This window comes from Prunus mume, linkage group LG6 (genome assembly GCF_029339155.1).
Source record: "Prunus mume cultivar Tortuosa linkage group LG6, ASM2933915v1, whole genome shotgun sequence".
In the NCBI taxonomy this organism is placed as follows: domain Eukaryota; kingdom Viridiplantae; phylum Streptophyta; class Magnoliopsida; order Rosales; family Rosaceae; genus Prunus; species Prunus mume.
In genome coordinates this window covers 6,774,810-6,798,120 of record NC_142703.1, presented here as the reverse complement: position 1 = coordinate 6,798,120, position 23,311 = coordinate 6,774,810, and the positions used below count along the sequence as shown (strand labels likewise).

At 39.6% G+C, this 23,311-nt stretch overlaps 1 protein-coding gene and 4 pseudogenes across 2 annotated transcripts; 1 reads left to right on the top strand and 4 right to left on the bottom strand.

Annotated features, from left to right (window-relative positions):
- Positions 1 to 2,361: 2,361 nt before the first annotated feature.
- On the bottom strand, positions 2,362 to 2,999 carry LOC148915986 (egg cell-secreted protein 1.3 pseudogene; annotated as a pseudogene).
- Positions 3,000 to 4,193: 1,194 nt separating this feature from the next.
- On the bottom strand, positions 4,194 to 8,124 carry LOC148915985 (TMV resistance protein N-like; annotated as a pseudogene). The gene is made up of 3 exons (XR_016128109.1): positions 7,864 to 8,124; positions 5,773 to 7,737; positions 4,194 to 4,597 (listed from the first exon to the last, which is right to left on the bottom strand). The product of XR_016128109.1 is annotated as a TMV resistance protein N-like (transcript).
- Positions 8,125 to 8,189: 65 nt separating this feature from the next.
- Positions 8,190 to 9,195, bottom strand: LOC148915984 (disease resistance protein RUN1 pseudogene; annotated as a pseudogene).
- A 6,274-nt stretch (positions 9,196 to 15,469) lies between these two features.
- Positions 15,470 to 15,853, bottom strand: LOC148915983 (egg cell-secreted protein 1.1-like). Its single transcript, XM_089055029.1, has one exon. It carries the CDS (start codon positions 15,851 to 15,853, stop codon positions 15,470 to 15,472), a length of 384 nt encoding a protein of 127 aa, XP_088911155.1.
- Positions 15,854 to 17,746: 1,893 nt separating this feature from the next.
- LOC107881455 (uncharacterized) lies at positions 17,747 to 18,621 on the top strand (annotated as a pseudogene).
- Positions 18,622 to 23,311: the final 4,690 nt, after the last annotated feature.

Genomic DNA, 23,311 nt, shown 5'->3' with positions numbered 1-23,311 from the left:
TATGCCCTAAAATTTGGTTGAAGGCATCAAGGATTTTCCGTCTAGATCAATAAAGAGATAAATAAACAAAAACTTTTGTTTACAATGAGAAAAGAAACGAAAAATGTAATTAGAAAAAATTTAAAATTTGTAAAGCAATTTGTGCAGATAAGATAGTCAAAGGGTCTCGTCCTTTCCAAGCAAATATTTTAGACTAAAACTTTAGGCATCCATTATTGCATTGCATCCCTTTTTGTACTATATTTGAAAAAGAATGAACTACCGAAATGCCTCTTGAACTTGTACTTAATTATCAATTTATCCTCTAATATTTTTTTTAGTAAATTAAGGGCTCGAATTAAATTTTGTTATCAATTTCCCCTTACCATCTAAATCTTAACATTTCATCTAATTTGCCGTTACATATGACGGTAAATTGGTCATTTTAAATGTTATATACAAATTATTTTAATAAACAAGGGGCCCACCCACTTCATATTTTTCCCTTTATTGTAATTAAAATACATATTACAGGGTGGGGGAGGTCGAACGGGAAAGGGAGAAAGAGACCCCTGCCGCGCGCCGGGGAGAGGGGTTGGTGAAGAGAGAGGAAGAGATGGAGAAAAGGGACGGTGGCTTGTGGTGGTGGTCATGGGAGAGTGATGGAGAAGAAAATGGGTGGTTGCGGCGGTTATGGGTTCGTGGGGTGGGTCTGTGACAGGGGATGGGTGTGGGTCTGTGGGTTCTGGGTTTGTTGAGGGGTGGTAGCCATGGGGAATCGGATTAGGATGGGAAAGGGTGAATAGTCTGGGGGTAAAATAAAAATTGAACGGAGGTGGGGGAATTGGTTTGGACTGAAGGGTTGGTGGTCATGGGGGAATGGGGTGGAGAAGAAGACCGCAAGGGGGAGCGACTGTGATCTGTCTGTGATTGAGAAAATAAAACATGCACCATCACCCATCGAATTATTGGGTGAACATAATACAACAGAAAAAGTTCAAACTGAGTCCACATTTTCCTTTTCTTTTATAGGAATAGGAGGAGGCTCATGAGATTACAAACAACAAGCTAACAGCAGCAAAGCAACTACTTTTTTTGTGAATTGAGAGTTGCTTTTTGTCCCAGACTCAAATCTGGTTCTGGTTCTTGCTTTGGGTTTCGATGGTGTTTTGACTTTTTTTTTTTTTTTTTTCTTTTAATTAATTTTTTTTTAATGATTTGACGGATTATTGGATGACATGTTTTTGATTTAAACGAAAGGGGGAGAACTGATAATAAAATTTAATTCGAGCCCTTAATTCGCTAAAAAAAAAAGTCAATGAGTAAATTGATAATTAGGTACAAGTTAGGGGGACATTTCGGCAGTTTACCCTTTGGAAAATAGACCAAAGTTGGTTTATTTTTTAAATACTAAAAGTACATTGGTCCAAAGTCCACTTTCATTCTTTCAAAACCAACACAAAGGGCTTTTGTTTTGGTGTTTGGGCCATTACTTGGTTTGAATTCACTTAAATGCCCATAACTCAATGTATTTCAACCTTGGCCCACACTAAAGTTAGAGAATGGGTAGTCGTTACCAAGTTGACCCACGTGACCTTTTGGAAATGGGTTTTCATCATTAAGAGCGACTTGATCGCCATCTCTCTCAGCAAGGAAGCAAGCTGGCTAATTGATGCCAAAGTCAAGAGGAGCCATCTTCCAACTCGTTTTCCATCTGCAAAAGGATAGCAAATCAAAGGAACATCCCATCAGATCATCAGATCGAGGCTACTACTTCTGGCGCTCTGTTGCTTTGTGCTTTTCGGTGAAATATGTCCATGTTTGCACCAGAGAGATTTGTGAGGCTTCTTCTCTCTCGTTGCATTGGCGTGGATTATACATTTGGTTTTAGAGACGGACATAGAAGAGGGCGCACGAGACCGTAGCTCCATATTTGGCTGCAATTGAGTAATAACTGATGTGAGAGAGAGAGAGAGAGAGAGAGAGAGAGAGATACCCGGTGAGTAATAATCCAGTTTTGAGTTTTTTTACATGAATTTCACACCAAAGGGTAAATCAGGAAATCTGTATATTAAGTAAACTTTATAAAATAAAATAAATAAATAAATAAAACAAAAACTACATTCAATAAGGGTAAACTTGAAAAACAAAAACTATGCATTCATGACACGCATATAGAATTCGATAGAAACTTATTATTCTAATCATTTTAGTCTTAAATAGTAATTTACTCATAAAGGTGACCAATTAAGCCATTAAAACACTGCAACTGATTCATGCTAAAAAATAATTAAGATGAACGAAATAGACCTTACCAATTAAGTAACTAACGTGGCTAGAGACCCCATGCGTTATTCTTATTGATTGAAGATCTCAAATTTTTCAAGAGACCAACTTCTCCAAATCAGAAACAAGTTTTACATTTATAGGATCATGAATTGATGGTGGTGATGGTGGATTTGCCGGCGGGGATTTAACATGATCGGCTTCATCACAGTAACCCTTGAGTACATCAGTTTCTTCTGCGGTAAACCCTAGCATGCCAAGTAAGGTAGGCCAACATTGATGCTCAATGGTCTGAACGACTTCACAGCAGCTGTGACCCAAGTAAGTCTCATCATTCAGAAGAAACATGACAACCTCACCAGAACATGCCTAGAGTTGAAACAAAGAGTCCCAACAGTGGGAAGATTCTTCACCCAAATTCAACCCGGCTGTGAGGTTCGGGTTCGACCGAATTAGGTTAGGATTCAAAGGTTGAGCACTTGTGGCTAAGAATGGCATAGTCAAGGCTAGAAGAGCTGTGAGAAGGAAGAGCTTGAAAGTTGTGTAAGCTGCCATTTTGATTTTGATTATTGGGGATGAGTAAGAGATTGATAGGAATGAAGGGTTTTATATAGATAGTGAGGTGATTGTGTTATAAAATGAAAAATAAAAAACGTTGCGTGCATTGGGTGGTGAAGAGGCTGCTGAGAATAAATCATAATGACTATGATCATGTGATTATTTAACGGCATGAGAAGTGGATGAGACTCAACTCATCAACTGATGATGCATATATTATTTATAACAGAATTTGTGGGAATTAAAATGATTAAACGTAATTCCCAACCAATGATATATCAGACAAATTAATGGATAGTTTCTTGTGTTTGTGATGGTTGGTTTGCTTGCTAGCTAGGGTAGGTTTTGTTTGCTAATGTCAAAAGGATCGCTATTCGTGCTCATACCCAAAAGATTGCACGAGTCCCCTAATTGGATGATTAAGACGTTTATGTTTGCTGTTTGCCTGCTCTTGTATCCTTCCACCTTTTGGGTTTTGAATACATCAAGCATTATGTTAAAAAAATATATATATATATATATTTATGTTTGTTTTATATTTTAATTTCAATTTTCCATTGGATTTTTAATTATTGAAAAAATATGCTTACCTATTTAGAGCTAGACAACGACAATTTATGATTGTGGGTTTGCTTTGGCACTATGCTTTTGCATGTCTGCCTGATTCGCTAGAGATTTGTAGAGAATGTGGTACCAACCTTCGAACCCAAGACCACTAGGAGTTAGTGCATGCACTTAACCACAAGGGCAAGTTGAAGGTCAGTCCTTCGGTTTCTACCTTCGGCTTCTACTGGACGAGAATTCTATAGTACGGGCCTTATCTAAGCATCTTGGATGTTTGTTCGGCTCTGTTGTGCTTAATTGGGCTGTGTTTGTTGCTCGCTGAGTTTTTAGCGTGGTTTTTCTACATTGCGTTTCCCTTTTTATTTGGGATACCCTTGTTGTTCCTTTTTGAACAATATCTCTATAGCTTACAATACATCTTAATGTTTTGTGATTTTGATACTCTATAGTGTATGTAGTAATGCTAATGTCAGTCTTCTTATAGCTCCGAAATTTCTCCTAATAACAATCAAAACAAAATGATAGCTCCAAAATGTTTTCCCTAGCGTGAAAATGTCGTTCTCTCCGTTTTTGTGAAAATTTGAGTACATTCTTATGACTGGATTGAATTCATCAATCATGTGGTACTTCTTAACTCCAATTCTCCAAATATTTTACAATGAAAAAGTTACTATAATTTTATTCAAGATACAACTAGCACTGCCAAATTCTACTCAACTTATTGGGATGTTAATGAACCTCTTATGAATTTCATTCTGTTGCATAAGTTGAAACTGAGAGATGCTAAATAAGAGAAGACTGCATAATTGAATAAGAGATTGCACAAACTATCAAAGATATATCAATGAAACAGACAAGGGAGGAGTTCTGACAAAGCAATTGATCGGTTTTAGATCAGATCAATGCCAATGTTTACACGTCTGATTGAGAATTCTTGTTGGCTTATTCCATCCTATACACATCAGAAAATAGCAGTTTAAATAGTCACATAACTTGTGTCAATAAGAACCAGGTGGGTCCAATGAGCCTGTAGATTTTAAGGTGAAAATTTCATGCGAACTTGGCCAATAAGCATGCAAATACTTTCGATCATTTCGAGTTGCACATTAGCAGTGTGCCCAGTATCGGCCATGGCATCAGGAACCCAAATTTCAGTTGATTACAGGACACAATTGGCTGGCTTCAACAGCAGTAGTCTTGTAATTATGTACTTGAATGCAGAAACAAAAAAAAGTTAACAGTATGTCCTGTTTATTTGCATCATAAATCTTGCATATACATACTTTTGCAATGGAAAAAAAAAAGTAGCAAGATAAATTGTTCTCCTCTCCTACTTAATATCATGGAAACTTGTTGGAAGACATATCATTAAAACAAACAAAACAAACAACCGTTCACTCTATCTTAAGATAAATGAGATCATGGAAGACATATACTTGATTGCTGAAAGTAACCACTTAATGATTTGCAGTATGTTAACAGATGCTTTGCTCAAGTGCTATATAATATGGAAGACATATACTTGATTGCTGAAAGTAACCACTTAATGATTTGCAGTATGAGATCATGGAAGACATATACTTGATTGCTGAAAGTAACCACTTAATGATTTGCAGTATGTTAACAGATGCTTTGCTCAAGTGCTATATAATATGCAGCAACATGAGGTAATTAACCTGATTAATTAATGCTCAACGTTCTTTCTCAGATGCATATAAGCTCATGTTATCAACCAAGATGACAAATGTACATGAGAGAGAGAGAGAGAGAGAGAGAGAGAGAGAGAGAGAGAGAGAGAGAGAGCAGAGGAATTATCATCGAAGATATGAATCTAATGATAAATATATGGCTAGAAAAGAAAATGCAAGGAGACAAATGGTGGTGACTTACTAATAATATCAATTGTGAGAGCAGCGTTATTGGTCTTTAAAGTATTCAGGTGCAAATATTTGAGGAGGAGTTTTTAACGAAGTTAGCAAAAATTTAGCTCATCTTTTAAGAATAACAGTTTTTATTAAACTTTTCAACAATAGCGAAAAATAAGAGGGGCAAGGCCTAAGTAGCAAATCAAAGTGGTTATTCTCCAAATCAAAAGTCCTATGCACCCCCTGCTGTGGTTGAAAATTTTCATAAAAAGTGCAGTTGTTAAAAAGAGGGTGAAAATCTTTACAAGTTGAGAGAAATTCAGATATGCTCCTAAAACAAAACAAGGAATAGAGCCAAATAAAAAAACAGTGGGAGAACCAAATGAAGGAGCAATAGGGGAAAAACAAAACTTAGAGCAACATAAGGCCAAAAGAATGAAGCACAAGTAGTGCAACAAACAATAGTACGCCGACAATCCAAAAAAAATGAAAAGTAGAATCAGCAAAAGCAGCAACTCACATTGTAATGCAACAGCTGTAATGCCTCTTGCTTTGAAAGTGAGGAATCAAAGGTTAGTCCCAATCACATTGATATTTTTCCTTTTCTGGCCCGAGCTTCGTCAACAACATCTTTTAATTCATCTTGATCTGCCTCTTCGGAAAGAGCATAGGTATTGCAGAAGAGAGATTTTTGGTGAGAGCTACCACTTCCACTACAACTAGCCTCCTCGTCATCTTGGCGTTGTTGACCTTGTGCATCAGCTGATTTGGTAGGACAAGTAGTAGTGCTCTTGATGATGGATTTGTTCATCATGATCTGGTTGATTTGTTCCACATCTTGCTCGTGCACCAAACGAAACCCACACTTTATACTCGAGCAATATGGCTGGAGTGATACAGTCCTTGAATGATATGACTGCATAATAAGTTTTGAATAAAATCTTCGTCTGACTGCATTCCTTCATCCACCCCCTCTTGTTTCCATGAACATAAAATACCCAAAGGTGATTTGACACAGCATCGCGTATTTTAAAACATATTTGCCCTGGTGAGTCATAGTCAAATTCAAAAGCACCAAATTTAGAAAGGTCAGCTAGATTTGCCTCATCTGCCTGATCTTCAAACACAACACATACAACAATTCCCATCCATTCCGGAGGTAGCTCCACAATTAGGGAATCTCCCACACTTTGATTACTGAACCACTCTGGAATTTTCCTTCCAGGAGTTACAAGTTCGAAGTTGTATTGGTGAAGAGGCCTATGGATTAGCTGTACCATATATATGAGGTAACTAAGTTGTAATTATAAGTATAGCAAACAACAATAGAGAGACAGAGAGAGAGAGAGAGAACCTGAAGGAATCGTTGTAGCATTTTCAGTATTATACTGTCGCAGCCTTCATTGTGAACCAATACAAAGCAATTGGCACAATTAAAAATAGTACTATATGTATGTGATGTAAGATATATATTTGATGTAAGATGTGGTAACATTTTTAAGGAAGTGCAACCGGCTATGTTTATATTCACTAATGACCTATTTGACGTAAGATCTGGCAACATTTTTAAGGAAGTGCAATCGGCTATGTTTATACCCACTAATGACCTACATGATGTAAGATCTGGCAATTGTTGAAGCTTTTGGCACCCATTCACCTGAAGTGACTTAAGCTTAGAAAGACATCCAATGCTTGCAAGAAGGCTAACAAAATTGTTTCCACCAAGCTTTAATACTTTTAAAGAGGGCCAGCAGCCAATATCACTAGGAAGATCCACTTCACAAAGTCCACAATCACTCAGATTCAATGCACTTAAAGAGCATAAACCATCAAGCGAACCCAACACTAAAGCATTTCTTTTATATAAGCGGGGGAGGCCCCACCAAAACCTTGATTTATTAGGCTGTGATCCACTTTTTTTTTTTTTTTTGGTCTGAAGGCTGTGATCCACTTCTTCCACCCAAAGATAGATCCCTCAGTTTTTTCAAACCAACAATGGAGCGTGGCAGCTGTCTTATTGCAGTTCCATTCAGTTGAACCGTACGTAAACACTCATCTCTCCCATGTTCTCAGGGAGTTTGTCAATTTTTGAGCATCTAGACGCATCCAATACTTTAAGAGATTTCAAATTTCAAATTTCACTCGGAAGACCCGCGAGATTTTTGCAATCCATTAGATACAGATAAGTAAGGCCAACTAGACATCCTATTGATGAAGATAATTTCAAAATGGAAGTCCCACGTAAAATAAGTGATGACAAATTTTTCATTTGCCCTGAAAATTTTGGAATCTTTTTCAATTTTGAGCAAAAACCAAGATTCAAGCATTCAAGACATTTGAGATCTGCAATTGACGGGTGAATCTCAACCAAATTCTTACAATATCCAAAATCCAACTACATAAGATTCGGAACGCCACTGAAATCTGGGGTTGTGCTCAAGTTTTTAGAGTGAGGAAGGCTCATTTTTTTCAAGTTAGGCAAGTCCTGTACAATTCATAACAATGGTAGAATAGATAATTAGCTCAAATTTATTTTAATTTTTAAAACAAAATATTTAAAATAAACTAAAATAAACTAATTTCTAGAATGGCATATGGTCACTACTCTTACCTTTCTTCCATCCCAAAGCCGAACAAGTTTGCTCTAAGGCATCTCAAGTTCAATAAGGAAATTCGGTTGAAAACCTGATGGGAGAAATTTGGAAGGATACCGACTCCATGTGATACTTCTTAAGGAATTAGGAAGAATTCTGGGGCTTGAAGAAATGATCACATTGTAAAATTCAAGAACTTTCAGGTTACACATCTTAGAGAAGGCTTCAAAATTCCATTCTGCCATTTAAAGTCTCGCCTTGCGTAAGGCAATGCCTTTAATTTTGTTTGTTGCTTGTAATTAAGAATAGTAAAGGAAAAGTTAAATTGGACATTTAAGTCAAATTTCAGGATAAAAATAAATCATATTTCTTTCAAAACTTGGTATTTTCTACATAATTCTTACCGTATTGTTTATGAATACATGAGAGATATCATCACGATTGCACAATCGACTTCGTCTACCAGGCTCTTTAGGACACTCTCGACGAACGATTTCCAATGCCATTTCTTGTATCAAATCATGCATCTCAACACAGTTGTTTGAAATATCAGTAGTTAAGAGGGATTTCTGAACGAGAGCATATATCCCAATACGACCACATAGGCCACAACTATCTAGTATTTCAATTACTTTCCACTTGCTCTTCCCCTTATGGAAAAATGCAACATCAAGAAATATATCCTTGTTCATCTCATCTAGTCCATCATAACTTATTTTGAGCAAATCAATAATTTCTGAGTTAGGAATTTTCCGCAGCTTATCCAATTCACTTTTCCATTCATCTTGATCTCTCTTATACACTAAGCATCCTAAGAGTTTAAGAGCTAATGGAAGGCCTCTGACATAATTTACAAAACCCTTGGACAATTCCAAATAACCTTATGCCGGCTCATTTTTTCTGAAGGCATTCCGACTAAAGAGCTCAAGAGCATCATCATGACCTAACGCCTCTACCTTATATGATATATGTATATCATGTTGAACAAGCAACCGTTTATCTCTTGTTGTAATAACGATCATACTCCCCTTACCAAACCAATCCTTTTCACCAGCCAACTTTTCAAGTTGGCTTGATTCACTCACATCATCAAGAATGAGAAGAACCTTTTTATTATACAAGCAATTCTTAATGACAGAGGTTCCCCGCTGTTCATCCCAAACTGGAGTAATTTGATCCTTTAAGATCGGGGAAAGAAGTTGTCTTTGTAGATCAACAAGACAACCACGTTGAGAAACCTCTCTAAAATTAGCAAGAAAGCTGCTAGATTCAAAATGGGTAGAAATGCTATCATATACTAGCTTAGCAATGGTTGTTTTGCCAATTCCGCCCATCCCCCATATCCCCATAAAGCGAACATCATCCGTAGGATGAGCTAAAAGCAAATCTATGTGCTCACTCACGTATAAACTTCATTCCCACCAACTCTCTGGAATCTAACAATTTGAATCTGCAAGGTACTTTCATCCACACCCATTCAACAATATTTTCAATAAGCTTTCTTTCACACCTACAAGGAGAAGTAAAAGGATCATGAAGTCTAAAATATAAGACATACATATAACAAGTTACCTCAAATGCCTTACGACAAAACTTACTCATTCGAATCAAACCCAGATAAATTGGCCACTTTAGTTAAAGCATCTCTCCAGCTCTTCACCCTTTCTATGTCTTCCCTAAACCTTTCCTCATGCTCAGTGAACGCGCACGCAAAACTTCCGGTTTGTTTTCGTACGTCGGAAGGATTCACATGATAAAACACTGGCAGAACGGTGCTCTTGGAATTCATGCATTGGAGAATCTTTGTAAGTTCATCCAAGCACCAGGAAGAAGACGCATAATTTGGGGAGAGAACAATGATTGCAAGCCTTGATTCTTCGATTGCATTGAAGAGCTCTGAAGAAATAGGTGTCCCTCTTTCAAGCTTAGGATCGTCCTTGAATGTTTTAATGCCCCTGAGCAGCAATTCGTGGTATAAATGTGATACAAAGCTAAGTCGAGTGTCCTCACCCCTGAAACTCAAAAACATATCGTGGTTCGGTTGAGGAGCATACTGATCAGGTGAAGGAAGAAAGGCAGAGTCTCTTTGGGTGCTCAATGCCGTTAGGCAATCTGCTGCTGCTGAAAACACTCAATGAAAATAAGCCTTTTGCTAACTAAATAGAAAGATGATGAGAAACGGCAAAAAAGAAAAGGATTAAAATTTAAACCTGAGGAGAAATAAGGACGATGAGGAAACAAGTTTCAGAGCAAGGAAAAGGAAACAACAAGAGAGAAACAGAGAGAAACAGAGGAATTCAACATATAAACATTAGAAGGAACAAAAATACATTTAAAACAAAAATTTAATGCCATCTAAAACAATGCAGAAATTAATGTTTTACTTGAACAAAACAGAAATGTGGACGAAGCAAGCCAAGAAGTTTAGCTTAGTGTTACCTCAACACCGAAAAATTTACAGAGCCAGAGAATTTGTAAGACCAGCAAGCCAACCAGAACCTCACAAAATATACAACTTCTCAAGATCAGCCAAGAAACCGACAAGAAGAAACAAAGCTAGCAGCCTCAGAAAAGAGGAGATATAAGTAGTGGCCAGAGAGAGAGAGAGAGAGAAGGTTGAAACCGTGTACTTACAGTAAGCACACGCTTTCTCTTGTCAGTTATCTCCAACGTCTCCAATGGGAGTCTAAAAGTCTTGGGTCAATGAGTGATTTCATTTGCTTTTCAATGAAGAGGCCAATTATTTGATCCCGAAACAAATAAATAAAAAAAAAAATATATATATATATATATATATATATACAGTTTACTTTTGATCCGTCTAGAAGTCATCAAGAGCGAAAAATGTAATTAGAAAAAATTTAAAAGTTGTAAAGCAATTTCAAGGAGGCAATTGTGACCAGTATTGCGTTCAACATAAGGAGTGTCAAACGATCATCCCGCGAGAAGTTGAGTTACGAAGAAGTTGGTACATTGTCTAGAGTGTCTAGAACAAGTTTGTATACTTCTTGTAATCATTATTCTATAGTAGATTTGCCTTGGACTATCAGGTCCTGTGGATTTTCCCCAGAGGTGGGGTTTTATCACGTAAAATAACTTCTGTGTTTTTATCTGTTTTTACGTTGTGTACTGTAGAGGATTGATACGATGTATCAATCCCTTTGGCATGTTTTTATATAATGCTGTATTACTCTTGACTACTCAAAACGCAGACTTTACTCGATTAGTATTTTAAGCCATCCTATAGGTATTTTCAAATAGATTTATCAGCAGCGGATGGTGATGGTGGTGTCGAGGGAGGGGATTGAATATGATCGACTTCATCACAGTTAGAGGTGTCAAACGGCCTTACCGGCGGAGAGATAGAGGGAGAGAAGGTTGAAACCGTGTAGTTTCAGTAAGCACACAGCTTCTCTGGTCCTCAATGGGAGTCCAAGTCTTCTTGGGTCAATGAGTAATTTCTTTTGCTTTTCAATCAAGAGGAAGGAGGGCATCATTTCATTTCAGACGAGTTCTGCTCATAGACCAATTATAGGGGCCCCCCACGTCGTGCCAATTATTTGAATGGTCGGTTTCTTGGTAAAACATTGGTGAGATTTTTTTATTTTTTTTATTTTTGATGAACACGGTGGTGAGATTTAATAGAAGGACATATCAAGGCAATTACTTCATCTTTTCCTCAAGATAAATATGGAGTAAAAGAGAACAATCGATCAAATTATGGATTTTTCCTTTCTCTACAGTGTTTACTTATGATCCATCTAGAACTCATCAATAAAGAGAAGAAAAATAACTTTTGTTTACGATGAGAAAAGAAACGAAAAATGTAATTAGAAAAAATTAAAAAATTCTAAAGCAATTTGTCAAAGAGGCATCCATTGTTGCATCCCTTAATACACAAATGTATCACAAATTCTACGACCATGTTTTGTGTTACATACATATATGAAAGTTCCAGTCTCTTAAGATTTCCATTTTAATTTGTATGGCTGGTGTTTTTAATTATATTGCTTTGGCCTTCATCTCTCTTTTTCATAACTACATCCATATTGCATGTGTCGTTTTTCAAACACCAACATCACCAAACAAAGCCTTACTAATTATTAATTTATTAAAATAGCAAACATGCATACATAATTTTTTATAATCTTACCTAAAAAAACAAATTCTTCAAGGAACCAACTTCTACAGACCAAAACTGTTCTATTAATTAATAGGTTTGTCAATAGCATGTGGTGATGGTGTTGACGGAGGGAATTGAATATGATGGGCTTCTAAAGAAAACAAAGAAACCAGAGAAACAAAGGAAAACAGAAGAATAGTTTTACTGAATAATCCTCTTCTCATTTACTTACTTTTCTTTCTTAATTACATTTACATTTTGAGGTGCATATATATAACCAAGGCTGTACTAAACTTTCCCTAACAACCTGCTGTAACAAACATAACATCTTAACAAACTAAATGAGCTGTCATGAGTCATGACTTGGCATCTTTATCTTTACACCCCCTCAAGCTGAGCTTGGAAAGACTAGGAGTACCAAGAGAAAGCTTGGATTGAAGAAAGAGGAACCGATTCTTAGACAAAGATTTAGTATGAATATCAGCTATCTGGTCTTGGCTGCAAACATACTGAACTGTAACCAGATTTGCAAGAACCAACTCTCGGATATAATGATAATCAATTTCCACATGTTTGGTTCTGGCATGAAAAACAGGGTTTGATGCAAGGGAGATAGCAGAAATGTTATCACACCAAATGTTAGGTTTAACAGAGGAGGAGAAACCAAAATCTCGAAAACTTTGCAGATCCATGTAACTTCAAAGGCAGTGTGAGCCGAGGATCGATATTCACTTCAGAGACGAGCAGCGACTGTAGGCTACTTTTTAGCACTCCAGCTCACTAAGTTGGAGCCAAGAAACACACAAAATCCACCCGTGGATCTCCTATCAAAAGTGCAGCCAGCCCAGTCTACATCAGAGTAGGCGGATAGAGTGAGAGGACCTTTATGAAACCATATACCATGTGAAGGTGTACCTTTGAGAAATCTGAGTATTCGCTAGGCTGCCTGCAGATGTGAATCAGTTGGAGCATGCATGAATTGGCAGACTTGATTAATGCAAATGAGATATCAGGTGAGTCCAAGTTAAATACTGTAGGCCTCCCACAATGGATCGATACTCTGTGGGATTTTCCAAAGATGTACCACCGTGATCCAGTTTGGTAGTTCCAAGAGGTGTAGAACAAGGCTTAGCACCCTCCATTTTTGTCTTTTGTAACAAGTCCATCAGATATTTACCTTGATGGAGAAAGAGTCCCTCGTTGGTGCGTTGAACTTCAAGACCCAAGAAATAATGTAAGGGACCCAAGTCCTTTACAGGAAACAAAGAGCTCAGTTTCTTGAAAGTTACAAAGGTAGAATACACCCCAGATTTTCTTCTCAAAGGAAAGAACCAGCTATATCGGATGTAATCATCTACTAACAGCAGGTAATACTGAAAACCACTCACAGAAGTTACAGGGGCAGGTCCTCATACATCACAATGAAGTAAAGCTAGACTATGGGAAGTAGATGAACCAGCAGGGTGAAAAGGCAGTTTATGATTTTTAGCTATAGCACAATCCGAACAAAAGAAATCAACGGAGGATTTACCTTGCAGTGCAAGCTTATTACCAGAAATCACTTTTCGAAAAATATTGGAGGAGGGATGACCCAATCGACTATGCCAAATCTGCACTGGAGTTTTAATACTGACAAATGCTGAAGAAGAAATTGAAGAAGCAGGACCAGGTGAAGGAGAGCTTTGCAAAGGATAGGATCCATCTCTAACTGGTCCCCGCAAAAGCATCTTCCCCATAAAACGATCCTTGACAAGGGATCCATCAGAATCAAGTGTCAATGAACATGAATTGTCTTTGACAAATTGAAAAGCAGACAACAAGTTGTGCTTCATTTGAGGAACATGAAGTACATTTTTCAATTTAAAGGAAGTACTGGGAGTATGTAACAAAGAAGAACCAATATGGTTGATGGACAGACCTTTACCATCACCAATATAGATTTTGTCTTCACCGGTGTAAGGAGATGAAGAAGATATGTTGGAGATGTCATTGGTAATGTGAGAAGTTGCGCCAGAGTCAATGAGCCAGGAAGGAGAGGGCTTTGATGTATAGTGCGCACACATTGCAGCAAGCTTGGTGGGAGGGATTTTACCAGAGATTGCAGGATTCATGCGATCATAGCAGTCTATGGCCTCATGACTTGTATTTCCACAGATCTGGCAAGGAACACGAGCACTAGAGGAAAAGGAACCACGAGAGTTGGAATTATGACCACGATTGAAACCAGAAGGGAAGCCAGAGTTGTGGTTGCCCGATGAGAGCCAGAATTGTAGTTGCCCCGATTATTGCCATAGTTGCCCCGATTGATGGGAAATTGATTGTTCCTGCCACGATTGGAATTATATCGAAAAGAGTTTTGAAGCGATGGATGTTGAGCAACAAATGCTTGAGGTGGTGTAGGAAGAAGAGGCGGTGAGACTTGGGCCTAGAGAGCATGAAACGATTCAGGTGGTTGCAGTGGAGGCAATTTTCTTCCTTCGAGTCATGGAAAGCTCCTTTGTGAGTAATAAACCATGTAATTCATCAAGAGATGTTGAAGAGAGACGGAGCATGATAGAATCAATGAATGATTCAAACTCATCAGGAAGCCTAGCTAGTGTGGCAGCAATAAGATCGCGATCCGAAACCGAAGCTCCGGCTTGCGGTGAGGGAATCGGAGATTTCCTTGATCTTTGCGTATAATCACCATTGTTTGGGAGCCTTTCAATACTCAAGACGAGAAGCGAAGGATGAATATGAGCATCGAAACACCACCAAAGCGCTGCTCAAGTTTGAGCCACGATCTCTGGACGAAGAAACACCAACATGGAAACGGAATGACTTCCTCGAGAGTGTTGAATTGAACCAGATGAGAAGATTCTGATCCTTCTCATACCAACTCTCGTAAGCAGGATTGAGTGATCGATCTGGTAAAAATGGCACCGGACAAGGCTCAGTTCCATCAATAAGTCCAAGAAGCTTGTAGCGACGAAGAATTGGGGCAAACAGAGCACACCAAGGCAGATAATTCAAACGCTTGAGCTTGATCGGCACCATGCTACCGATGTTTTGAATCGTAAGAGAAGTGTAGGTTTGGGGCGAATTAGGGTTTGGAAAGGAAGAATTTGGATTATGAGTGGGGATAGACGGAATCGGAGAAGAGGATTCAAGAGGTGACGCCATCAGAGATGAAGGAGACAAAGAATCAAGAGAAAGAACAGCAACAGTCAATTGCTTACAGATTAGAGATTAAACCGAGATCCGAGCACAGAGCGGAAGAGATTAGGATCGAAGAGTGCCGTGAGGCAGTGGCGATTGATACCATAAATAAAACAAAGAAACCAGAGAAACAAAGGAAAACAGAAGAATAGTTTTACTGAATAATCCTCTTCTCATTTACTTACTTTTCTTTCTTAATTACATTTACATTTTGAGGTGTATATATATAACCAAGGTTGTACTAAACTTTCCCTAACAACCTGCTGTAACAAACATAACATCTTAACAAACTAAATGAGCTGTCATGAGTCATGACTTGGCATCTTTATCTTTATATCACAATAACCCTTGAGTACATCAGTCTCCTCGGTTGTAAACTCTAGCATGCCAAGCAAGGCAGGCCAACACTGATGCTCAATGGTTTGAATGGCTTCGCAACAACCATCCCCTAAGTAAGTCTCACCATTTAGAGAAAACATGACAACCTCACCAGAACATGCCTGGAGCTGAAACAAAGAGTCCCAACAATTTGATGATTCTTCGTCCAAATTGAACTTGGCTTCGAGGTTCTCGTTCGATCCAATCGGGTTATAGTTCAAAAAGCGAGCACTAGTGGTGGCTATGAATAGTGGCATGGTTGTCGACAAAGCAAGAATAGTGAGAAGGAAGAAGTTGGAAGCTGCCATTTTCACTTTGGATGATTGAGAGATCGATGTGATGTGTAAGGAAGGGAGAATCCAAGGGTTTATATATAGAGGCCACAACAAGAGGAATTAAGTTTTACAAAAACGTTACGTGCATGGAGAGATGGGGTGGTGAAGAGGCTTGTCAATCATTATTATTAATATCACTCATGCATGTGTTATTACAAAATTAGTGGGCAATTAAGACTTAAATAACTAATTAAATACTAATGAACCGTTGAGATGTTCATATCAAAAAGTAAATTAATTAGTTTCAAGAAGACAAATAATAACCAAAATCCTATATTGTCGATACATATTGTATTTGTATATAGCTTCAAAGGTGCCATAATAAATTAAATAAGCTTGCTATTGGATTTTAATGATAAGTTTTGTTGCTTAATGCTTATGTTAACGTTACTGAAAACCTAAGATGGCAATTAATGCGTCCAATGAGATACCATTACAATTTACTAATTAATTAGCTTTCTTTGTATCCCAATTGGATTTCAGACATTTAATTAATACACAACATTGTCCCATGTCTGAGTCAAAAAGAAAAATAATGTTACGGGTGCTGTAATTTTTATGCGAGTAAAAAGAAAATGTTTTTATTCTTGCTTCTTCTCCGCTTGATTAAATTCGTTCGTTTTGAGTAAAAAAACAAGATTTAGAAAACAGCAAAATGTATATTGCAGCATATACATGAGAATTATTATCCTCTCGTACCTAATAGAAAAGATAAAAAGAAATTCTCTGTTCTAATCATTTGAATTACTTATTGGACACACTGCCGCTTTGAATATTTGATTGCTGAATGTAACTGCTTGATGATTTGCAGTATGTTAACAATGGAAGTCCAAGTCGTCGGTCAATGAGTGATTTCTTTTGAAGAGGAAGGAGGGCATCATTTCATTTTCGGACAAGTTCTTTTGCTTTTCTTTCTTTTATTTTATCGTCACGTCAATTATTTGAGTGATTGCATAATTTTCTTTTGGTCAAGTTTAACTCTACACCTATACATACTGATTTGAAAATTGGCTGCACACATTTCAAATAAAGTCAAAGGAAATGGATATTTCCATGGAGAAGTGTTAAAGGAAAGAAAATCGGTCAATTATATGAGATTGAGAGATTGTAGGATCTGAATATAATTAGCAAATAATTAGTATGTATTTACTTAGAATAGACGTACTCTATATGTATAAAGCTGCTGTATCTGGTTGAAGTTAAATTATATATATAGAATACATTAAACTTTCTCATGGTATCAGAGCACCTATCTTGGTGACTCTGCCCAAACATCTTCCGCTACAACCACAAACGTACTACAAACACCATTGAAACACAACATCATGAGTGAATTAAAATCTACAGAGACGACTCCTATCTCTTCCGATCCTCTGTCTTTGTACAACTCCGACACACCGGGACTTTCCCTAGTTAACATCAAACTCGAAGGTCACAATTATGGCCAATGGAGCAGATCTATGCATCTTAGCCTCAGCGCCAAGAACAAGCTTGGATTGGTTGATGGATCAGTCAAGGCCTCTTCATCCAATGACCCGAAATTCTCAATCTGGCAGCGCTGCAATGACATGGTCCTGTCATGGATCTTGCACTCTCTTCATCCGGACATCGCCAGCAGTGTCCTTTATGCTAAAACAGCGGCGGCTGTTTGGACAAATCTTCGAGATCGTTTTCACGAGCAAGGACGCCAGAATTTATCAGATTCGACAAGAAATTGTCGAGTGCAGACAAGGAACGCAAACTATCTCCATCTATTACACAAAGTTGAAAGCTCTTTGGGATGAGTTGGCTTCATACCAAGAGACCTTTATCTGCGACTGTGAAGGACTAAAAAACCTTGCTGAGAGAGAAGAGAAAGAAAGGGTGATGCAATTTTTGATGGGTTTGAGCAACACCTACTCTACGGTTCGAGGATCAATTCTCATGATGAATCCCTTACCTGACACACGCAAAGTTCACGACCTGGTTCTCCAACACGAGCGCCAGCTAGAGGTGACCAGCAGGCATGACAATCTGGTTACTCCACATGTGATGCAAACGGTCGTTCTTCGGTGGCCGCCACTCCCTCCACAGGTTGGTCACAATCCCGCAAATCCCTAAAGTGCTCATATTGCGATGGAGATGGTCATCTGAAAGAACGATGCTACTATATTATTGGTTTCCCTGTGGGCCATAAATGGCATGGCAAAAATGTTAAGCCCAGAAACCAGCGTTCCGGTCCAACAGCTCACAACATTGAAGCCATTCAATCACCAACCTCACGCCATCACCAAGACAACCCCCGTTGATGGCCCAACCTTCACCACTGAGGAGTATGACGAACTTATTGCTATGCTTCGTAATAAGAAGGGTAACAGTCAGCCTCTAGCATATGCAACAGGTATCATTACACCCACTTGTAATATTGCACAAAATGATCCACACTCCACGCTATATTGGATTGTGGATAGCGGGGCCACCGATCACATTTCTCATTCGGCTCCTACACATAATCAAACTGCCACACATCATGAATTTGTTAGTTTGCCCAACGGAGAACAGGCAGCAATACGTAACATTGGATCTATGAATCTATCGCCCGACTTGTCTCTTGATGGAGTTCTACATGTTCCAAGTGTTAACTTGTTATCTGTTAATAAATTAACGCGAGCTCTTCGATGTATAGTAATTTTCTTTCCAAATTTTTGTGTTGTGCAGGACGTGGATACGAAGAAGACGATTGGCCTAGGCAAGCATTTTGATGGGCTTTACTACCTCACGCCTACCCAAAATCCTCACCTTGCTACTCATGTTCGTCGTACCTCCACGCTTTGGCATCGACGTCTCGGACATCCGTCATCTACACCCCTTCACTCTTTATCCAAGACCATTCCTGAAATAATGTTTCATTCTGAGCACATTTGTGATGTTTGCCCTTTGGCTAAACAAACCAGATTACCATTTACTTCTAGTTCAATTAAAACAGTTGCACCTTTTGATCTTATTCATTGTGACATTTGGGGCCCTCATAATACCCGTACACATTCTGGGGCACATTATTTTTTAACAATTGTTGATGATTTCACTCGTTTCACTTGGGTTCATCTTATGAATTTTAAATCTAATACACAAACCATTTTGAAATCATTTTTTTATTGGGTCACCACTCAATTTAATCGCTCCATTAAAACTCTTCATTCTGACAATGGTAGCGAATTCCTATCCATGCGTCCATTCTTTCTTGAACATGGCACTAATTTTCAACATTCTTGCACATATACTCCTCAACAAAATAGGGTCGTTGAACGCAAACATCGTCATCTCTTAAAAATTGGTCGCGCACTTCGGTTCCAAGCTAACTTGCCCTTGCAATTTTGGGGAGACAGTCTTCAAACAACATGTTACCTCATAAATCGACTCCTCACCCCCTTACTCTCTCATAAAACCCCTTATGAGCGATTACATGGGAAATCACCTTCTTATTCTCACCTACGGGTTTTCGGGTGCCTTTGCTATGCCACTCACCTTAACCCTACTCACAAATTTGACACCCGGGCTCGTCGTTGTCTTTTTCTAGGGTATCCTCTTCGTCAGAAAGGCTATTATGTCTTTGATTTTGAAACAAAGAAATATTTTGTGTCTCGGGATGTCATTTTTCATGAACACTCATTTCCGTTTTCTCACTCCCATTCTAACCCTCCCACAGACCAACCCATTCTGCCTACTCCTCCTACCACTTCAGACCTTCTTTTTCTCCCAGGCCTGATGACTCCAGGCCCACATTCACCACACTTACCTCCACCAAACCCGGCCCACTCTGATAAGCAAATCTCCCATTCTGATATCCTTCCAAACCCTACTTCCCCAATCTCCACACCGAATCTCCCTTCTCTCAATGGCGGCTCTAGTTCTCCAACTCTTCTTCGATTGACCAGCAGTCGTCCTCCCTTGAACCTTCACAGCCTCATCCTCCTCCCCTTGACTCATCCTCATTCCCTCGCCGGTCTGCGCGTGTCCCACGTCCTCCTTCCTATCTTCGAGACTATGAAGCTCATCACACCGCCTTGCTCACGCCCGGAGTCGCTTCTTCCTCCACATTTGGAACCAGGTATGCCCTTCATCGATATGTATCTTACTCTGGTCTCTCTCCTACTTATCGGAATTATGTGTGTAATATATCCCGATTGGTAGAGCCTTTTTCATATGCACAGGCCTGTCATGACCCTCAATGGGTTGCTGCGATGAACTCTGAGCTGCAAGCTCTTGAAGACAACCACACCTGGTCGCTGGTTCCTCTGCCTCCCAGTCATCATCCCATTGGTTCCAAGTGGATTTTTCGGATTAAATACCACTCTGATGGCTCCGTTGATCGTTATAAGGCCCGCCTTGTTGCCCAAGGGTTCAACCAACGTGAAGGTATTGACTTCACTGGCACATTTGCTCCGGTTGCTAAGTTAATCATCGTCACGCTACTCACGCCAGGCTGCTCGCCAATGGTCTCTTCATCAAATAGACGCTCGTAACGCGCTTCTCCATGGTGACCTTCCACGATGAGGTTTACATGTTACCTCTGCCTGGTTCACGTCAAAAGGGGGAGCATCATGTTGTATGTTGACTTCACAAGTCCTTGTATGGACTGAAACAAGCTCCACGGAGCTGGTTTCGAAAGTTTTCATCTACTATATGTGGCATTGGTTTCAAGCAATCTAGGGCAGATTACTCTCTGTTCACACAGGTACATGGAAGTTCCCTGACTATTATATTGCTCTATGTAGATGACGTGATCGTCACAGGGAATGATGAGGAGGTAATCTGTAAATTGAAGCATTTCCTTGGCAGCCAATTCCGAATCAAAGATCTCGGACCCTTGAAATATTTCCTTGGTGTTGAGGTGGCACGGTCGAAAACTGGAATTTCTATATGTCAACGCAAGTATACTCTTGACATTTTGGAAGAAGCTGGACTATTTGGAGCTAAACCAGCCAAGGTTCCCATGGATCCTGATATAACATTATCTTCTACAGTTGAACTGCTCAAAGATCCTACTAGGTATCGACGCTTAGTTGGAAAGCTAATCTATCTCACAATTACAAGGCCAGAAATTACTTATGCAGTCAATACACTCACGCTTTATGCAAGAGCCTAAACGCCAACATCTTGATGTCAGAAATCGCCTACTTCACTACCTTAAAGGAGCCCAGGCAAGGGCTGTTATTCTTTACAGAACAAGTTGAACCTAATTGGTTATTGCGATGCTGATTGGGCTCGATGCCCAATGACAAGCCGACCAGTCACGGATATTTCATCTTTCTTGGTAACGCACCGTGTCCTGTAAAAGCAAGAAGCAAGTTACAATTGCGCGATCATCTGCCGAAGTTGAATATTGTTCAATGGCTGCAGCTACATGTGAACTCACTTGGTTAAGATATCTATTGCATGATCTGCATGTTACTCATGCTGAACCTACAAAGTTGTTTTGTGATAATCAAGCTGCTCTATATATTGCAGCAAATCCAATGTATCACGAACGAACCAAACACATTGAGCTCGATTGTCACACCGTTCGTGAAAGAATAGAAAGATGTGAGATCAAGACTAGATATGTGCAAACCGGAGAACAGATACTGCAGACTTGTTTACCAAGCCATTGAGGGCACCTGCATTCTGTTCACTTTTGGGCAAGTTGGGTGTCATCAATATCCACCTTCCAACTTGAGGGGGAATGTTAAAGGAAAGAAAATTAGTCAATTATATGAGATTGAGAGATTGTAGGATCCGAAAATAATTAGCAAATAATTAGTATGTATTTACTTAGAATAGACGTACTCTGTATGTATAAAGTGCTGTATCTGGTTGAAGTTAAATTATATATATTGAATACATTAAACTTTCTCAAGAAGCCAAGAAATTTCCTATGTGAAATTGGGTTATTCATTAACCGTCAGCCAACTTTCTTACCATAGGAAGGGTTATCGTTCGTTAGGCAAGGCGGAGCCAGCCCAGAGCTGCCCATGCATACCAACGGGCAATTCCTCTGTAATCCAAACCACCGCCGAAGCTAAGCTCCTAGCTCAAATGACAGCTCTTGGCAGGATATGGCTAAGTTACAGGTGAATACAACAATCTTCTCTCGTCCAAAGTAGAAAACACAGAATTGCTTAACCATCAAGAAATGCAAAACACTCGCACTCAACCGATCCTCTCAGAGCCTACAAACCCCTCACCAGCAGAAGAAAGGTAAACATGGGGCAAAGGCCACGCCTGCGCCCTCTAAACAACTGATAGTTCCCGCACCTAAAGGAAAACCCCACGTACCAAAGAAGGTATATTCCAATTCTCGCCATAGATTATTGGATCGGGAGGCCGAATGGCAGAAATCACCAATCAAGATTAATGCAAGCCTAAACGATTCCCGACTAAGGATTCTGGGGAATAAATCTCCCATACGAAGGGTAGAAGGCTTGGAGTCAACGGCAGAGACCGACGACAAGTACAACCCCTCTACTAATCGGTCATCAACCTACCGTTCGGAAACTCCAACAAGGTACTCGAGGTCAACCCGATCAGGTCCCCTCGCGTTCGGAACACTACACAGGAGGAGATCCCAAGCCGAGACCCTATCATTCACCTCCTTCTTCAGAGAATGCGAAGATGGATGACGATAGGACTCGTTCTCAAGAACTCGATTGGGAAGGCTTCGGCCAGGACCTCACCGAACGGATAAGGCGCCACTGCAGATGTAGATGTACAACCATTGCGCGTACTATTTTACTCTGGGTCGAAGATCCGACACACTTGCATTCCTTCCAATCCGCCATCGGATGCAAAGGCCTCGATGGCGAGGCCAATGCTCCGCTTCCATCGCGTTAACAGAGCAAGCGAATCGGTTCTACCGATTGGAGCGAGCACGGTGGACTCCTTTGACGAGTTAAAGCAAATATTGCTCAACAATTTCATGATCCGCCGACCGTTTGTGCTCGGCCGACGACCGTATAATCGCTCGCAAAAGACAACGAGCCTTTGCGTGAGTACGTGCGGTTCAACCATGAATACTCGAGATGTCGGATATCGATGATAAGGCCGCCTTCGGTGCCTTTAAGAGTGGCATTCGGTCCTTACACTTTCGGTATTTGGTACATAGCAGAATTGGCGCACGCTCAAGAACTGATGAAATAGCGGCAATCCACGCAGCCGAGTACTTCAATTCGAAGACCGAGCCTACGGCTCGACAAGATGAACCCATACAACGGTCCACAATAGGACAGGGATCATCATTCGCACCAACAGAAAAACCTACTGGATTCTCCGAGAGCCACAAACGAAAAGACACTGGAGGCTCTCGAAAGAGCACTCCAAGAAGAATGGGAGATACTGGCAGGGACAGCTACCGAGCACCACTGCTAGCTCACAACCTAGGGACAAAGGCCTTCACCCTACTTAATACTTCTTATG